Source organism: Aythya fuligula, chromosome 4, assembly GCF_009819795.1.
Source record: "Aythya fuligula isolate bAytFul2 chromosome 4, bAytFul2.pri, whole genome shotgun sequence".
Classification (NCBI taxonomy): domain Eukaryota; kingdom Metazoa; phylum Chordata; class Aves; order Anseriformes; family Anatidae; genus Aythya; species Aythya fuligula.
This window is the reverse complement of record NC_045562.1, coordinates 6,201,534-6,215,842: the sequence shown is the minus strand read 5'-3', so window position 1 is coordinate 6,215,842 and position 14,309 is coordinate 6,201,534. Positions and strand designations below refer to the sequence as shown.

General features: G+C 49.7%; 1 protein-coding gene across 3 annotated transcripts in view; it reads right to left on the bottom strand.

The window, feature by feature from the left end:
• Positions 1-14,309, bottom strand: part of CXXC4 (CXXC finger protein 4) — an 85,868-nt gene that overhangs the window by 56,215 nt on the left and 15,344 nt on the right. The window contains exon 4 of one of the 3 annotated variants that reach the window (XM_032186027.1): positions 11,916-13,618. The exons of the other annotated variants lie outside the window; for them this stretch is intronic. Within the exon in view, the coding sequence (XP_032041918.1) occupies positions 13,574-13,618 (45 nt within the window). The 3' untranslated portion in view covers positions 11,916-13,573. Of the gene's footprint in view, positions 1-11,915; positions 13,619-14,309 lie in introns of those variants that run through there. 3 annotated transcript variants of the gene reach the window in all.

The following is a 14,309-nucleotide window of genomic DNA, read 5'->3' as shown; positions in this document are numbered from 1 at the left end:
TCCTTTTCCTCTTAGAACCGTTTAATAAATTAAATGTGTATATGTGCACAGAAATGTATGGATGTACGTAAACACTGAAATACATAACAAATATATCTATATGTATATAAAACGAGGTGGTGTTTGGAAGCCACAGTGGGTGGTGTGCTCGTTTGGGCAGGGCATCCCCTCAGTGCCGACGCTGCTCATTTTCAGCTATCCCAGCCTGTGTGGTAGCGTGCCAAAAGAAATACCAACAAGCCTCAGCTTTTTACCACATGATGAGACAAAAGCCCAGTACAAGCTCCGAGTGCTAAAACCCAGCTGTACAAACAGTAGGAAGCTGGCACACGTGGAGGTGCTTTTAATCGCAAGCCAGATGTGAATCCGGCCCTGGCGCAGCCCTGCCAAAGCCACGGGCTGAGGGGCAGGGGCTTGTGGAGCCCCGTCTGGAGGAACATCTCCAGATTATCCCACGACCTCGGCGTTTGAAATTAGCGTGGGGGATTTTAGTGGTATTTACTACGGGCTCCCTCTTCAAGAGGGAGAAATCCTCAATCCTCAAAAAAAATAAAAAAGGGAATTTGGTTTAATTGGGGATGGTGGAAGCAGTACCGAGCTCTGCACTATAAAAATGAAGAATAAATGAAATTATTATTAAAAAAAAATCCCTCAAAACTCCTACCAAAACCAAAACCTTCCTGGTGTCACCTTCAAGGCTTTGCCCGTGTCTCGCTAAGGAGCCACAGGGGGCTGTGGGAGAGCCCCAGCATGGGAGGATGAAGTGTGAAGTTTGACAGCCACAGCTTAGGAGAGAACAAAGTCGTTTCCTCCAGACCCAGGAGGAACCAGGGCACTTGTGGAGAAGAGCCTGGCCGAGGGCCAGCAGTGAGCTCACCTCAGCGTGCCGGGACTGCTTGCCTCTTAGATGGAGATCTTCAAAAATGAACAAACAACACAACAACAACAAAAAAAACTAAATCTGATCTGGAACAGGTCCCAGCCTCTCAGCAGCAATCTTGTTTGGACGGAGAAGTGGACTGATGCTGGGCTGGAGGACGTGGTGAGCCAAAAAGTGACAGCAGGTGGTTGCGAGGTGGGCCATAAACCTAAAATGTGGTTTTTTAAACCTTCTGTTAGAGAGGTGAGGTCCTTGCCAGCACCTGTGCTGTGCCCAGGCCTTGGTTTTGCAAGGTTTTGCAGCTGGGACCTGGCTCCAGGCAGATGCTGGATGGAGCCACCTCACCTTCAGGGCAGGTCTAACGCAGGCACTTTATTTTCCACGTGTCCAAGGCCTGGGCAATGGCACAGGCAGCTGCCACCAACCTCAGCCATAAAACACCAGCACTTGGCTCAGCCAAGCGCAACTCAAGAAATGCTGAGTTTCACAGTATATCATCAGCCACGTCGATCTAAAAAAGCTCCAACCTTACAGCATTGCCTTTTTCGGGGAGCTGGGTTTAGCTGCGTGGTTCCTGGACCCTTGGCCAGATGCTTGTTTTTGCCGTGGCGTGCTGTGACAGCAGCTCTCTGGGCTTACCAACCCTGCAATGGAAACACCGGGGCCTTTTTGCATCGCAAACTAAGCAGCAGCAGCGAGAACCTTCATGGTCTTCTACAGACCTGGCTATTTTTGTCTTTTTTTTTAAATCTTGCCTTTAAAGTGTGCTGCTGCATTTGCTGACCACTGGTAAAAGCCCAGCTCAGCGGGGCCACCCACACAAGGCAGAGAAATGAACATCCAGACGGCTGAGGAAGGAAAGGACAAGAAAAACTTGGGTCTTCGCTGCAGCCTCTCCTGGTGCATCAGGCACCTCGGTGGCTGGAGATGCTCCATGTGGTTTTGCAAAGTAGAAAACAAACCTAAAAAGTGAGCTTTCTGCTCCGAGCCAGGGAGGATCCCGTGTGTACCCCATACGCTGGAGGAGCTGGGTCCACCAACACGGTGGTTAATTGCAGGGGCCCTTTCCTAAAAAAATATATTAAAAAAAAAAAAAAAAGGAAAGAAAAAAATATGGAATTCACTGTGCTTCTGTCGCCCAGAAGACGCCAGCGAGCTTTTGTGTGGGTTTATCTGAAGCCTCCCGTTCCCCTTTGTTGTCGGAGCGCATTTCGCTCCGGTGTCAGCCTGTGTCAACCCCAACCTCTCCCTCCGCGCCGCTGGCATGGCTCCAGCCTCCCAAACGCCCGCTTGGCTCCCTCCTGACACCTCCATCGGATCCGTCACAACACCTCGCCGCATAACGAGCAGGCGTTTCCTCCCCATCAGCACACGGAAAGGTAATTAGAGCTGGTTAGGTATTGCTGGTGTTGTCCTTGTCGCTTTCCGAGGCTCAACAGCACCAACGCGACTTCTGCTCAATTAAGCCCGGGGATAAAAATAAAATAAGAGAGGGTCTTCGGCAGCCCTTTATGTCTGCACGTTACAGCCGGAGCCTGGGGTTTACGCACACACAGCCCGTGGAAGGAAACCTTCCCGTAAAGATGCCTCCAGCTGGAATGCCCATTATATCCACGTGCACACCCGCACCTGGCTGCGTGTCTGTGGCCGTGCACACACCTCTGCGTGTAAAACCCCAATCTGTGCCCCTTCCTGCTCATGCTAAGGGTGCCTTCCTCCCCATTACAACAGCATTTGCACATTTATGGGAGGAATAAAGAAAGAAAAAAAGGAAAAAAAAAAAAGATGCATGAGCCATGCGGAGGAGCCTTCCCTCTGCCAGCCAGAGAAAGAAGAACTAAAAGGATTATAAAAGTTCAGATTAAAATGATATAAAATCTAGCATTTGGCTCCAACACTAGTGCCTTGGTCCTCTGTAGCTAATCTGTATGCACTCTGTGACCTCCTCGCAGCGAACCCTGCTAAATATATTATTCCCACGGGGGCTTTCACTGCTGCTTGGTGTCAGAAATCAATATGTATGAGGCGCGTGGATGGGAATTTCTAATAGATCTGCCTGGCCCTGTGCTGCTTTTCAATATCTGCCTTGGACTATTAGTGCCGGCTCGGTGCCTGTGAAATAACCGAGATAATCTTTTAAGGTGCGCTGTTAAGGTGGAACCCAAACGTTGCCGTTTCAATTAAAACAGAAAAATATTACATATATTCATAAATCAGCCGGCGCCGCGCGTAACCTCGCTTATAAACAATGATGGGGATTAAAGTATTAGGGCGAGCATGCTAATGGCTGGGTTGCTGGGGAAGCGCCGAGCTCCTTCCTGATTTTTTTATGATGATCATCATTTTTTTATCAACAGCAAACTGGGGGGATTCGGGGTGGGGGGGACCAGAAGCGGGCAGATTCCCAGCCACCGGGCCCTGTCCCCGCAGCAGCCCAGCGCCCCGCACCGCTCTCCATTTTGGAGAGCTCAACCTCACCACCCGAGCCTCTGCCCTGCTTTGAGTGAGGGCAGGGGCCTGATCTGTGGGTTCCTGCAGAAGGGCAGGGGGATGCCCCTCGCCCTCCGGGGTGGTGCTGCGGGGGGCCGGGCGGTGGGGGCGGCTGCAGCCCCCCACACCGCTGGCTCCTGCGCCCTCTTTGTCTCCAGCTCAGCGCGCCGGGGAAGCCGTCTCAGCTCCACGCACAGACGTGTGGCTGCAGGAAGGCAGTGACTTGCTAAAGGGCCTCTCGCTTTTTTTTTATTATTATTATTATTATTATTTTTAACAGGGAGAGGTCTCCGGCTCTGCTCAGAGCTGGAGATGGCAACGGAGAGCCCTCAGCCTCCAGCCCCACCGATGCTCTCCCCCTGCTGCACAACCCAGCATTTTCTTTCCACCCCATCCCCTGCCCCGGCCTGCAGCAGCCCCGTTGGGAAGGGGAAGCAGGCTGCCCCCAGCCCGAGCCCCCTCCAAGGTGCCCGGCTTGCCCCGAGCCTCCCCTGCACCTGGAGCACTGCAAATGTTTATAAAGGGCTCCGGCACCGCAGGCGGCTTTACCCCGGCTGCTGAGAGCTGGCTCGGAGCTGCCGGGGCTCCTGGCGGTATTTGTAATACAAACACTTCTAATCTAACGCACGCAATTCCCCGCCGCTTAATAGGGCTGAAGTTCCCCTCCCACCTCCCCTTTCTCAACCCATCAATTAGGTGGGTAGATGTGAAAACAAACAGCCTCTGTGTTTTCTGCCTCTCCGAGGAGGTGTAATGGTGCGAAGTGCTGGTCGCGGGCGTTTGCTGATGGGAAAAGAGGAGCTGAGTGGGTCTGGGCAAGCAGCCGGCTCCGCGCGGCCACACCGGCAGCACCAGCGGTGGCCGTGGTGGTGGCACTGGCACAGGAGGGCTGGGAAGGGACTCCTGGGGTGTAAAACCTCAGCAGGGTGTAAGATCAGAGCAGCACCACTGGAGTGAAGGAGCCTAGGGCTGGTGCAGCAGCCCCTCGCCACGCCTGCCCTCCTGTGCCATCGCAGCACCGGGGCGAACCCCTGAAACGCAGAGCGCTGCGACCTTTTGCCACGGCCTCTGCCTTGCTGCCTCCCAGCCCCAGTTTGTGGAGATGGGACTCGACAGGAGGTGTCACAGCCCTGCCAGCCGAAGGCAGAGCAATGTCCCCTTCTGTCACGGGTGTCACCGCCGCTCGCTGCTGCCACTCCTCCTGCCCCCGTTGCTTGCAGCATCTGGCCGGCGTCGACGCGCTCCTGGAGGAAGGAGTGAGTGCAGACCGTGTGTGTCCACCCTGCAATACTCACCTGCAACGTAGATAACATCAGCACCGAATAGAAAACCTCCTTTCCAGTAATTGTGACCTTTCCTAAGGCTGGCACTCTACTGTAAAGGTGGGCTCTCTGTTAAGGGAAACACGGTCAAAATAACCTGTTCGAGGTTTGCTTGGGGCTGCGACGGAGGAAACACTGGGGTGGGTCCCGTGAATTGGGCAGGGAGAGTCACACAGCAGCAGCGATGCTCATCTGGGTCAGTGCAGTCATGGGCACCACGGTGGAAACTGATGGGCTGCGGCTCAGCCCCCCCCTCCGCTGCTCCCTGGGGCTCTGGCGAGGAGCAGCAATTCATCCTGGCCCTTCCCGGCACATCGCTCCTGCTGCACCCCGGGATGCTGTGCTGGAGTGCAGCACAAAGCAGGGAATCCAGCCCAGGCCATGAGTATCAGCAGGTACCTGAGGGGGCAGAGACAGCCCGGAGGAGCAGGAGACACGGCGAGGTGCAGCCCACACCCCGTGCGGATCGCCGCCCTGTCGGTGGGAAGGGAGAGCAACATCTCCCAAATAATGATTAATGAATTGTTACTGACAGCAAGGGGGGAAAAAAAAAATAAAACAAACTCCCAAACACTTACACAAGCGAAATTCTGTTTCTGGAGTTTCTGGTGGTAATAAATAATTAAAACTCCTTTTGCTTAACATGAAGCAGAAGAGAAAGGCGGTGGGGGCCACGGTGCACCACAACAACAGCGTGGGGCATCACAGGTGGAGTGGGGCAGCTGGCAGGGGTGTGAGGAGCTCAGCACCCCCTGGCCGATGCCCTGCACCACCTCCCAGTGGGACTGCTGGCACGCAGGAGCCCCAGAGCAGCACCGCCTTGCCCCCCTCGCCCCGCACCTCGAGCACCTTGGAGTCTTGCAGGTGCCCTGCAGCTGTGACTGACCCGGGCACGAGCCAGGTGACAGGGGACCCACCAGCAGGGTCATGCCCTGGGAAGCTAAAATAAGGGCAACAATTAAAAATAAATAAATAAAATTAAACATTAAAATTGAAAAGAAAAAAAAAAAGAGTAGGCAAATGAACTTTTTTTTTCCTTTCCCTGTCTTCTCTTTTTTTTTCCTCAACTGTTGCAACTCTCGCTTATGTTATTGGAGTCAGATGTGCTGGGCTGCAACAGGAAAAAAAAAAACAAAACCAAAAACCAATTAGCTAATAATCCTGCTCGTGCTTCGCCTTTGTGGTGAGGCTGCCTTGGCATCGTCCCCATCCCACAAAGCAAGCCCAGGTCTCCCGTTCCAGCAGCAGCAGGAAATGAACACCAGGGCCCGGCGGCACCTCCGAACGGTGCGGGGCCAGGGTGGCTGTGCCAGCTCTGCACGGATGGGGACGGGTCCCGGCTGATTTGGCTGCTCAGCTCGGCTGCCCTTGCTGTCCCTGCTCACACCCGAGGTGAAGCACTCATCCTCCTTCTGCCATCCAATCCTTTTGGCAAGATCAAGATCACGGCCACACCTCGGGCCTGCGGCGAGCAGTCGCAAAACGTGATTTTTGTGCATAATGCTTGTAACACCATCAGGTGGGCGTGCAACGAGGACGCCAGCTCCTTTACACTGGAGGACGGTCTGCAGTTGTGTGCAGGCAGCAGGCCAGCCCAGCTGCCTCTCCCTGCAGAAACCCCATCCCACCCCGTGCAGGTTGCTGACAGCTCACACGCCTCTTGAGGGACGCCACAAACAGCTACAAGGCGAGAATTCCTCTTACTTCTGCTTCTAGACGTCCACCAGGCATTGCTGGCTGGGGCACGGGACCCCGAGGGCAGGGCAGGAGGCAGCCCCGGACCCCCTGTGCCGACACGTGAGCAGCACGAGCAGCGCCCGGCTCGGGTAAGCACGGCGCAGCGGAGGCGAAGGCGCTGCCTAATTGGTCTCAGCTGGAGGCTGCGTGTCAGCGCGGTGAAGAAAGCAGGTCTAGGGGAGAGGAGACACGGCAGTGAGCAATTAAGGACAAGCCCTCGCTTCCCTTCCCCCTCTCCGCCAGCCCTGAGCCCTGGAAGCTTGCGTTTGGTTTAAAGGGAGGGCATTTCTCATTTCTTACCACGCCTGAAATGACCTGGAGGTGCTGCTGCTGGTGTTTGCAGGTTTACTGCTGAGAGCATCTGCGGGGATAGCTACAGAGACCTGGTTAAGTCAAGTCAATGTTTGCACCTTCATGTGTCCCTTCCTTTTTTTTTTTTTTAATTTATTTATTCTTTTTGTCTTAGACACACAAAAGAATTGACACAAGGAAACTCTTCATCCAGTTCAAATCCAAGTTTATTAGCCTGTAAAAGTCTGTTTCCACACAGTAATCATAAGAAATGAATGAATGTTTATGGAGCATAGCATAAAAAGATAGCAAGTCAGCCATAGCTTGGAGTTTATGATTGCTCACAAAAATTAATCAGCAGGTCACATGGCATTGCATCAAAAAAGGCAAATCAGTTCTAGGAATGCAAACAATCGGGATAAAAAGGCAAAACAAGTCAGAGCAGAATACCAGAAAGCAGTAATTAGATTCACAGTTCCTAATCTGGGCGGCAGATTTCTTTAGACAAGGTTATTTACCCACTAATTCTCCCCCAACAGGTTGGAAGCCGCTTGTCCATAGCTCTGCATTAACCCACACACCCTCGGTCAACACAGCAGCCGGGCAAGCTGACTCTCCATCTCTAGGCATGGATATCCATCTCTAGGCATCTCTAAAACGCAGGCACCGAGGAGACGAAGCCCACCGCACAGACCAGCCACTTCTCACAGAGCCTGGCGGCCTCAGACACCCCCAGCTAGAAATCAGAGGTTCCTACGAGCCACACGGACCGAGCTATTCCAGTCACCGCCTCGACACGCAAACCTTCTTTCCCCTTAGATCTGCATTTCTTCTATCATTTTTATTTTCCCGAAGAAGCGCAGATGGCTAGCATTGTTAACTCCGTGACGAGGGCAGATGTAAGGGAGTGAGGGAAGAAAGGTGTTCTCAGATAGAGGGTGCTTATACATGCGATAAACTGAGCTGGGGGAAAATGCTCCAAGCAATTAGTCTGGGCTCTGACTGACGTGGCGGCACCTGAAGATCTTCCTACGAGGCTTCTGATGAATTATTTTCTAGCACAGATCCTTCACTCAGCAAGTCAAGGGTGGCTTACACAGACCAATGAATCCCCAACCACAGGAGCTTCCCTCACAGGGCACTCAGATTTAGACATCTTGGTCTATTCAGAAGTGCCTTCTAAGTTTGTTGGGAAATTAAGCCATTAGGATTCAAGTCTAAACCCCACTTTTCAGGGAATGGGCAGCAGCATTACAAACTATTCTTGCTTATTATATTAAAAATAACACGAAAACACCTTAATATAGTTAGAAAACTTCAAAGTAAAATGGAGGCGCTTACTTCCTGAGCATTACAGCTTATTCAGGCAGCCTAGATGACGTGTCTTACAGGATTACCACTTGCTACACGCATTTCCTTTACTCTCGTTAGGCAAAACCACCTTTCCAGAGAACCCAGCTACCCCAACAACCGCGTCCATCCTAAATACCAAACGGCAAAGGGAATCAAGGCCAGGGTGGGGGCAGATCCCGATATCTGTGTGATGCTGAACCTCACCTTTCTTTCCTCAGATAGGGCTGGTGGTCTCAAATGTCACTGTATATTCTACCGACAAGACGCGTTTCGTATTTTCCTAGACTTTAGGGCCATCTACCCATGCCCTCTGCACACTGGTGACCAAGCAGATCCTGGCATCAAACGAAGGTAGAGCTTACAACAAAGCCACCTCCGCAACTTCCTCCAATTTCACAAGTTATCCAGCAAAGCCCATGGGAATCCGAGGAGGACTGGGGCCTCCCAGAAGGCGCGTTGCTTTGCACCGCTAGACCATTCATAATTTCAGACCTGTTCCTTGGAGAAATATCAGGGAGAGCTGAAATGGCTGGTGGCAAAAACAAATTGAGTCCAGCACGCCCTGGAAGAATTGAACTTCCACGCAAAAGGATATTTCCCTTCCTCTTAATAGTCTCAGTAATGAGTTTGTCAGTTTGGGCTTTGAAGAATTACCTGCTTGTTGTTTGGATTGGTTTTTCTTTTTTAGATTCTTTTTTTTTTAATTAAAAAATAAAAGCTATAAAAAGCTAAAGGTAGTTTTAAACTGCAGGGTTCATATCTGGGGTGAGTATTTCTCTGGAGCTGAGGGACGTTTTTCATTCAGACTGGTATAAAACAATACTCAAGGGGAAAAATAGTTGAAAGAGAAAGCATTAAAGGAATAGGAACTCGGAGACCTCTTCCTGCTTCCAAATCGACCATCTCACAAAATTAGCACATTTCCTCCCTGTGAATTCTGCATCTAATCCAGAGAGATCACTGAATTGTGCCTGAGCAACTTGGCAGCCCTTTTCCTCCTCTTCAAACACAACTCGAGGCTCACTCTTGGCATTGTCTAATGAGCAGCCCAGGCCTCACAAGAGCATCTCTCCTTACGGGATTCGAAGAAGGAAGCCGGAATCAGCGAAAAATCCACCCCTGTTCCTTTCGGTTTTGCTGCTTCCTTTAGAAAACAAAAGATCCCTGGAAAGCCAGCTGGACCCTGTCGGCCCGAAGGACCTACCTCGTCTCGCACACCCTGTCCCAGTCCCGCGCTGGCACACACGAGCTGTTAGGTTCATGCACGGCACATTCACGGAGCAAGGACAACCAGGTGCTGTGCCTGCCCACCTCTCTGGAGTTGTTTTAATGCCCGTCTGTAGCACGGGGAAATGAAATGGGAGCAGGAAACGTTTTCCTTTCCTAGGCGTAGCTCACGAGGCAGGCAGAGAGCAGAACTGGGAACTGAGCAGCAGTAAAACAAAGAGCAAGGCATCGCCACCATTCACAAACCACGCTCGTAATCCCCAATGCTCCAGGAGCGCCGTGACACCCCGCCCTCAGCACTAGGTTCTGCTGCCAGAGTTACGGATGAGGTTTCACCATCCTACACTCTTCCCTACCAAGGTAACTGCTAAGTGGTCGCGTCACCCTCTCTGGTCCTCCTTCCCTGCACAACAGAAGGGCTGAATCCGTCTTACTTCTAACTTCACGACCCTTTCCGTAGCCTCCACATCTCAACGTCACGCTCCTAGTTTTACAAAGGGTTTGTTGTTTTTTTTTTCCTGCTACCTTGAACAACTCAGAGCACAGCATTACCTGCAGGTACACAGCTTACGGGATGTCCATCGACTGCCAATTGAGAAGGAATTGGTCGTGTAGCTGTTGTACCGTCACTTCATAAGCATTCATCCCCAAACACGTGACTGGGGTCAGCTTTTGGACCCTCTGCCTCACTTTGAGGGTTCTTTTTTTAAAAGAAGTTTTCACTGTTTAAGATCCCACAAACAAAACCTGTTTATGGAAAAAGAGAGATATTTTGAATACTAAAGTCCTTTATTCAACAACACAGAAATATCACAAAAACAACTTTACTGGGCAAATTGAATGTTTTTATACAGTTTTGTACATGCCCCATAAGTGATTATTTTTTTTCATAAATACACTGTTTTCCAAAACCGTTTTTTTTTTTTTTTTCCATAATTGCACAAGCATACATACACCTTACACAAATATCTATTAGAAAATTTAATAGATAACTGCACAGTTCAGAAATAGGAGAACACTGTGAAAGGAGTACATTTCTGCGGCCCGTGTTTCTGAAAAAAAAAAAACTCCTATAGTTCCCTGCAATTGTGGAAATTGAGTACTTTCTAACATAGGAGCTGTCTTTTATTCACTAAGAATACAGTAGAGCTCAGCGTGAAACTGCCAAATTTAATAAAAACAAAATCTGAAACATTTAGCTGTTACATGAGAACCCACTGTTTGATATCACTATGCATCTAACCATGATCAAAGACCCACTACTGCTTTTTGCTGAGTGTATTCGACCCTGAATGGTATGTTCATTTAACTACTTTCTTTCTTCATTATTTGATTACAGATATGGCCCATTTAAAAACTCGGTATTCTTTAACGTTAATTCCATGACTTACATACTAGGGGTTCTGCACGAAAGGGAGCATTTGCCCTCGTACGGAGGGTCTGTTATTAATTCACAGAGCGGGTACACGTGCCTCCCTTTCAGCCTTACCATTTTTCCTACACGTTTATCTGGGGTATGCCAACAATGCTTCCATTAGCCTTAATGTTCGCATCTAAAAGACTGCAAAATTGTGTTCTTTTTTTTTTTTTTTTTTTTAACCTCTTTTTTGCGACGAGCGAATGAAAGAGGAGGACAAACTTTCATACTGGAAAATGTTCTTGGTCTTTGTGAAAAGCACAAATTTGATCATTAGTACCTGAAAAAAAAATTCTGATTTACAAATATGTATACAATGGGGGAGAGGGAAGGCCAGAAAAAGGATTTCCTTCTTTGAACATCACTAACCAAAACGCTCTATGTGCACTACATCACATAAATCTAAATGTGATGGTGTAAAGGAACAACATCCGAAATGAAAATCACGCGGGAAAATCAAAGAAAAATCAACTCTTGTTCGTTTTCAATAATTAACAGGTTTGCTTGTTGTTTTTGTTTGTTTGTTTTGTTTTAACAATTTTGAATTGACATGTAAAACACCACAATTACAATATACAGATCCATCAGTTTTTAAAAACAAAATGACAAAACAAAAAAAATAAAGCACATCAAGACATGCAACATTAGGGTATCAGACAGTAAGTACATTGCTATGAATATTCTTTGTACACCTAATGTAGCCTGAACTTAATTTTGTCTCTACTTCTGTAAGAGCGATCACAATTTTCCAAAAAGCAAGGCAAGCTTACCAGCCAGATGTGCAAATAAGGCTTCGGTTGATAAGTCAATCAGCGTTTCGGTAGAGAAGACCTTACAGAGCTCGTATTGGCCTAGTGGTCAGCAACAGAGGCCCTAACCAAAAAGTCTCAAACACAAAAGAAATCCGTGCACAAACTCTACGGGGGGCACCGTGACAGAAGCGTTTCGAGCATGGCGCTCCCGTTCCTGAAGCCATGGCACGGCGTCGCACAACGCAATGACGTGGACATGAGCCCAGCCCGCCCGCGCTCCTCCGGGTACCGCGGCCCACCCCTGCCCTGCTGACACCCGTGAGACCCCAGGAGGCTCCTCCTGGAGGACCTTGGCTCTCCGGAGTGGTCCCAAGTGCCACCAGCCCCCAGAGCTCCCTCCCCTGACAACGCCGGCGTCCCCCCTCCCGTGCAGGTCCCAGACCGCGGTGCTCCCACCACCCCACGTGCTCCACCACATGAGGGTGACCAGGGGTGCCAAGGCCTGAAGCGTTGAGCAAATAACAGAGACAGTGCTGAAAGGAGAGGAGATTTGGATGGGCTGTGTGTCACTGGCCAATTGTTTCCACGCCCAGCACCTTTCTGTGACACTACTGGGAGTCCTGTTTGTACAAAATGGCCAATCTGTCAAGCACGTGGCACGACAGCCTTCGCTTACTTTGACGGGATGGCCTTTCCACTCATGAGCAGTGTGACGAAGCCAAGCAATAAAATGTGTTGATCAACTGGTATTGGGTATCCCTAAGTTCGGTATCCTCCTTATCATCCTCCTTATCTTTCACGACACGTGAGTTACAGCCCGCCATGCGCTGCCTTGCCGGAGGGCAGACGGCGCTGGAGTGGGAAGAAGCCTGGCAGGCCGTGCTGCTGGGGGCCTAAGGGACTGGTGGGACAGCAAAGCTAAGATCAGTGGGCTGAGGAATGTGTGGGGAGAAGCAGTCTTTGCTTTTTGTAAATTTAAAAAAAAAATAATAATAATTTTTATACTGCAAAAACATCCAGGCTCTCAAATGAACGTAACTGCAAGTGAGACCTGAACCGGTCCAATGATCAAAGATTGACTGTGAGGAGCTCCACTCGGACCAAAAATATTGCATTCGGCTTTATAAAACATTTTCCCCATTGACTGAAAATTTTACATCAGAACCCACAGACGGAGGGTAATTTGGCCGAGTCATCGTCTATCCCAGGGGCTCGTACTCACTCTGTGTTGCATTCTAGAACAGACTTTGCACAGACGAGCGGTGCTGGATGGCCACCTAGGCTGGGCAATCCACCACACAGCACAGTGAAAAGTGGGTCGAACACCGTACAGCATTTTTTGAGGGAAAGCCCTCTGTAAAGCTCCTTTGGAAGCAATGCAAGTGCATAAACCACTACTCTAATATAGTGCTGGAAAGAGTAATCTGCAATGTTATGTCTTCCCTTCTTACGACACCATGACGGCAGGTAATTGCTGGATGTGTCACAATCTGTTTGTCTTGGAAAACTTGGCATCAAGTCTCTATGGGAGGATGCATGGTAAAACAGTGCTGCTGTTGCTGCTGCTGCTGCTAAACAACTAGCAAAATAATCTTTAAAGCTAGGATTTATTGCTCCGGATTTAACTCGCAGAACCACACCGTTGTGTACAAACCGTTAATCTCCATAGATGCTCAGACATGATTGTCTCCTTGTGTCTAAACACACAAAATACAAGCGGCTATCTGTACAGTTTACAGTACTGAAACACATATATTTGAAAATGAAGTATAGATATGTTACTTTTCAAAGATACATGACTTTATAGCAGGGGTTTACCCAAACTTTTTTTTTTTTTTTTTTTTACAGCCACTTTAAAAATAGACAACAACTTCACTAGTATAGCTAAGTTACATCAAAGAAAGAATCAGTGTACTGAATGTGAATAAGCCGGCCAATTCCCCAGGCTCCCAGATTTTTGTCTTTTGCTTTTGAGGAAACCCCTATACAGAAATGAAAATAGTATCTGAGTATATTCTTCAATGGTGGACTAAGCAGTTTCTTAAAACAAGACTTTAGCTTGCCATTCACTTCGGACTGCCTTGAAAATAAGATACACTACTGCTTAAAAGAACCATCGGAATGCTTCAGCGCTGGGAACAGGTGTTCTCTAAAAAAAAAGCAAGAAAACAAGTTAAGCTTTCTTTCGCGGCATTACAACACTCGATTTCTTCTACTTGTTCTTTCCCTTTACATTTCAGGCATACTTTCAGTTATCTAGGAACAGCGCGATGCCTCACACAGCTCGACGATTCGTGGAGACGCGCACACGCCGCTTTAGGGTCACACGTGACGGGCGTGAGGTAGCATATAGCACACCTAACACGCGGTCTCCTTCGGTAGTCAAGCGAGGCATTCATGGAAACGCAACCATTGTTAGCAAAAACATCTCCTGCAAACCAGACGGTGCTTTTGGAGCAACCACACGACCTCGCCACGGTGCCTGGCCGCGTCCCGGCAGAGGGGATGCCTTCAGGACCACTCCCTCCTTCCCCTGGCTGCCTTCCCCCCAAACGGTGTCTGCCTGAATTTGGGTGCCTCCATGGGCACCTGAGCACAAGCCAATTCCTTTCACAGCTTTAAAGGACAACATGCATCAGAGGCAGAGGTGCTGAGCCTGCAAGGACAGTGTCTGCGAGGTCCTGCTTGCCCTTCAAAGTCAGAAGCTGATGCCAGTGCCCTCCGAGCCCGTGCGTACAGACCCACGGCTCTCCTCCAGAGCTACTGACCAGCGAGGGAGCTGGAGCCAGCCCTGAGCTGGCGCCGGATCAGCCAGCCTGGCTCATCCAGAGCTGCCCACC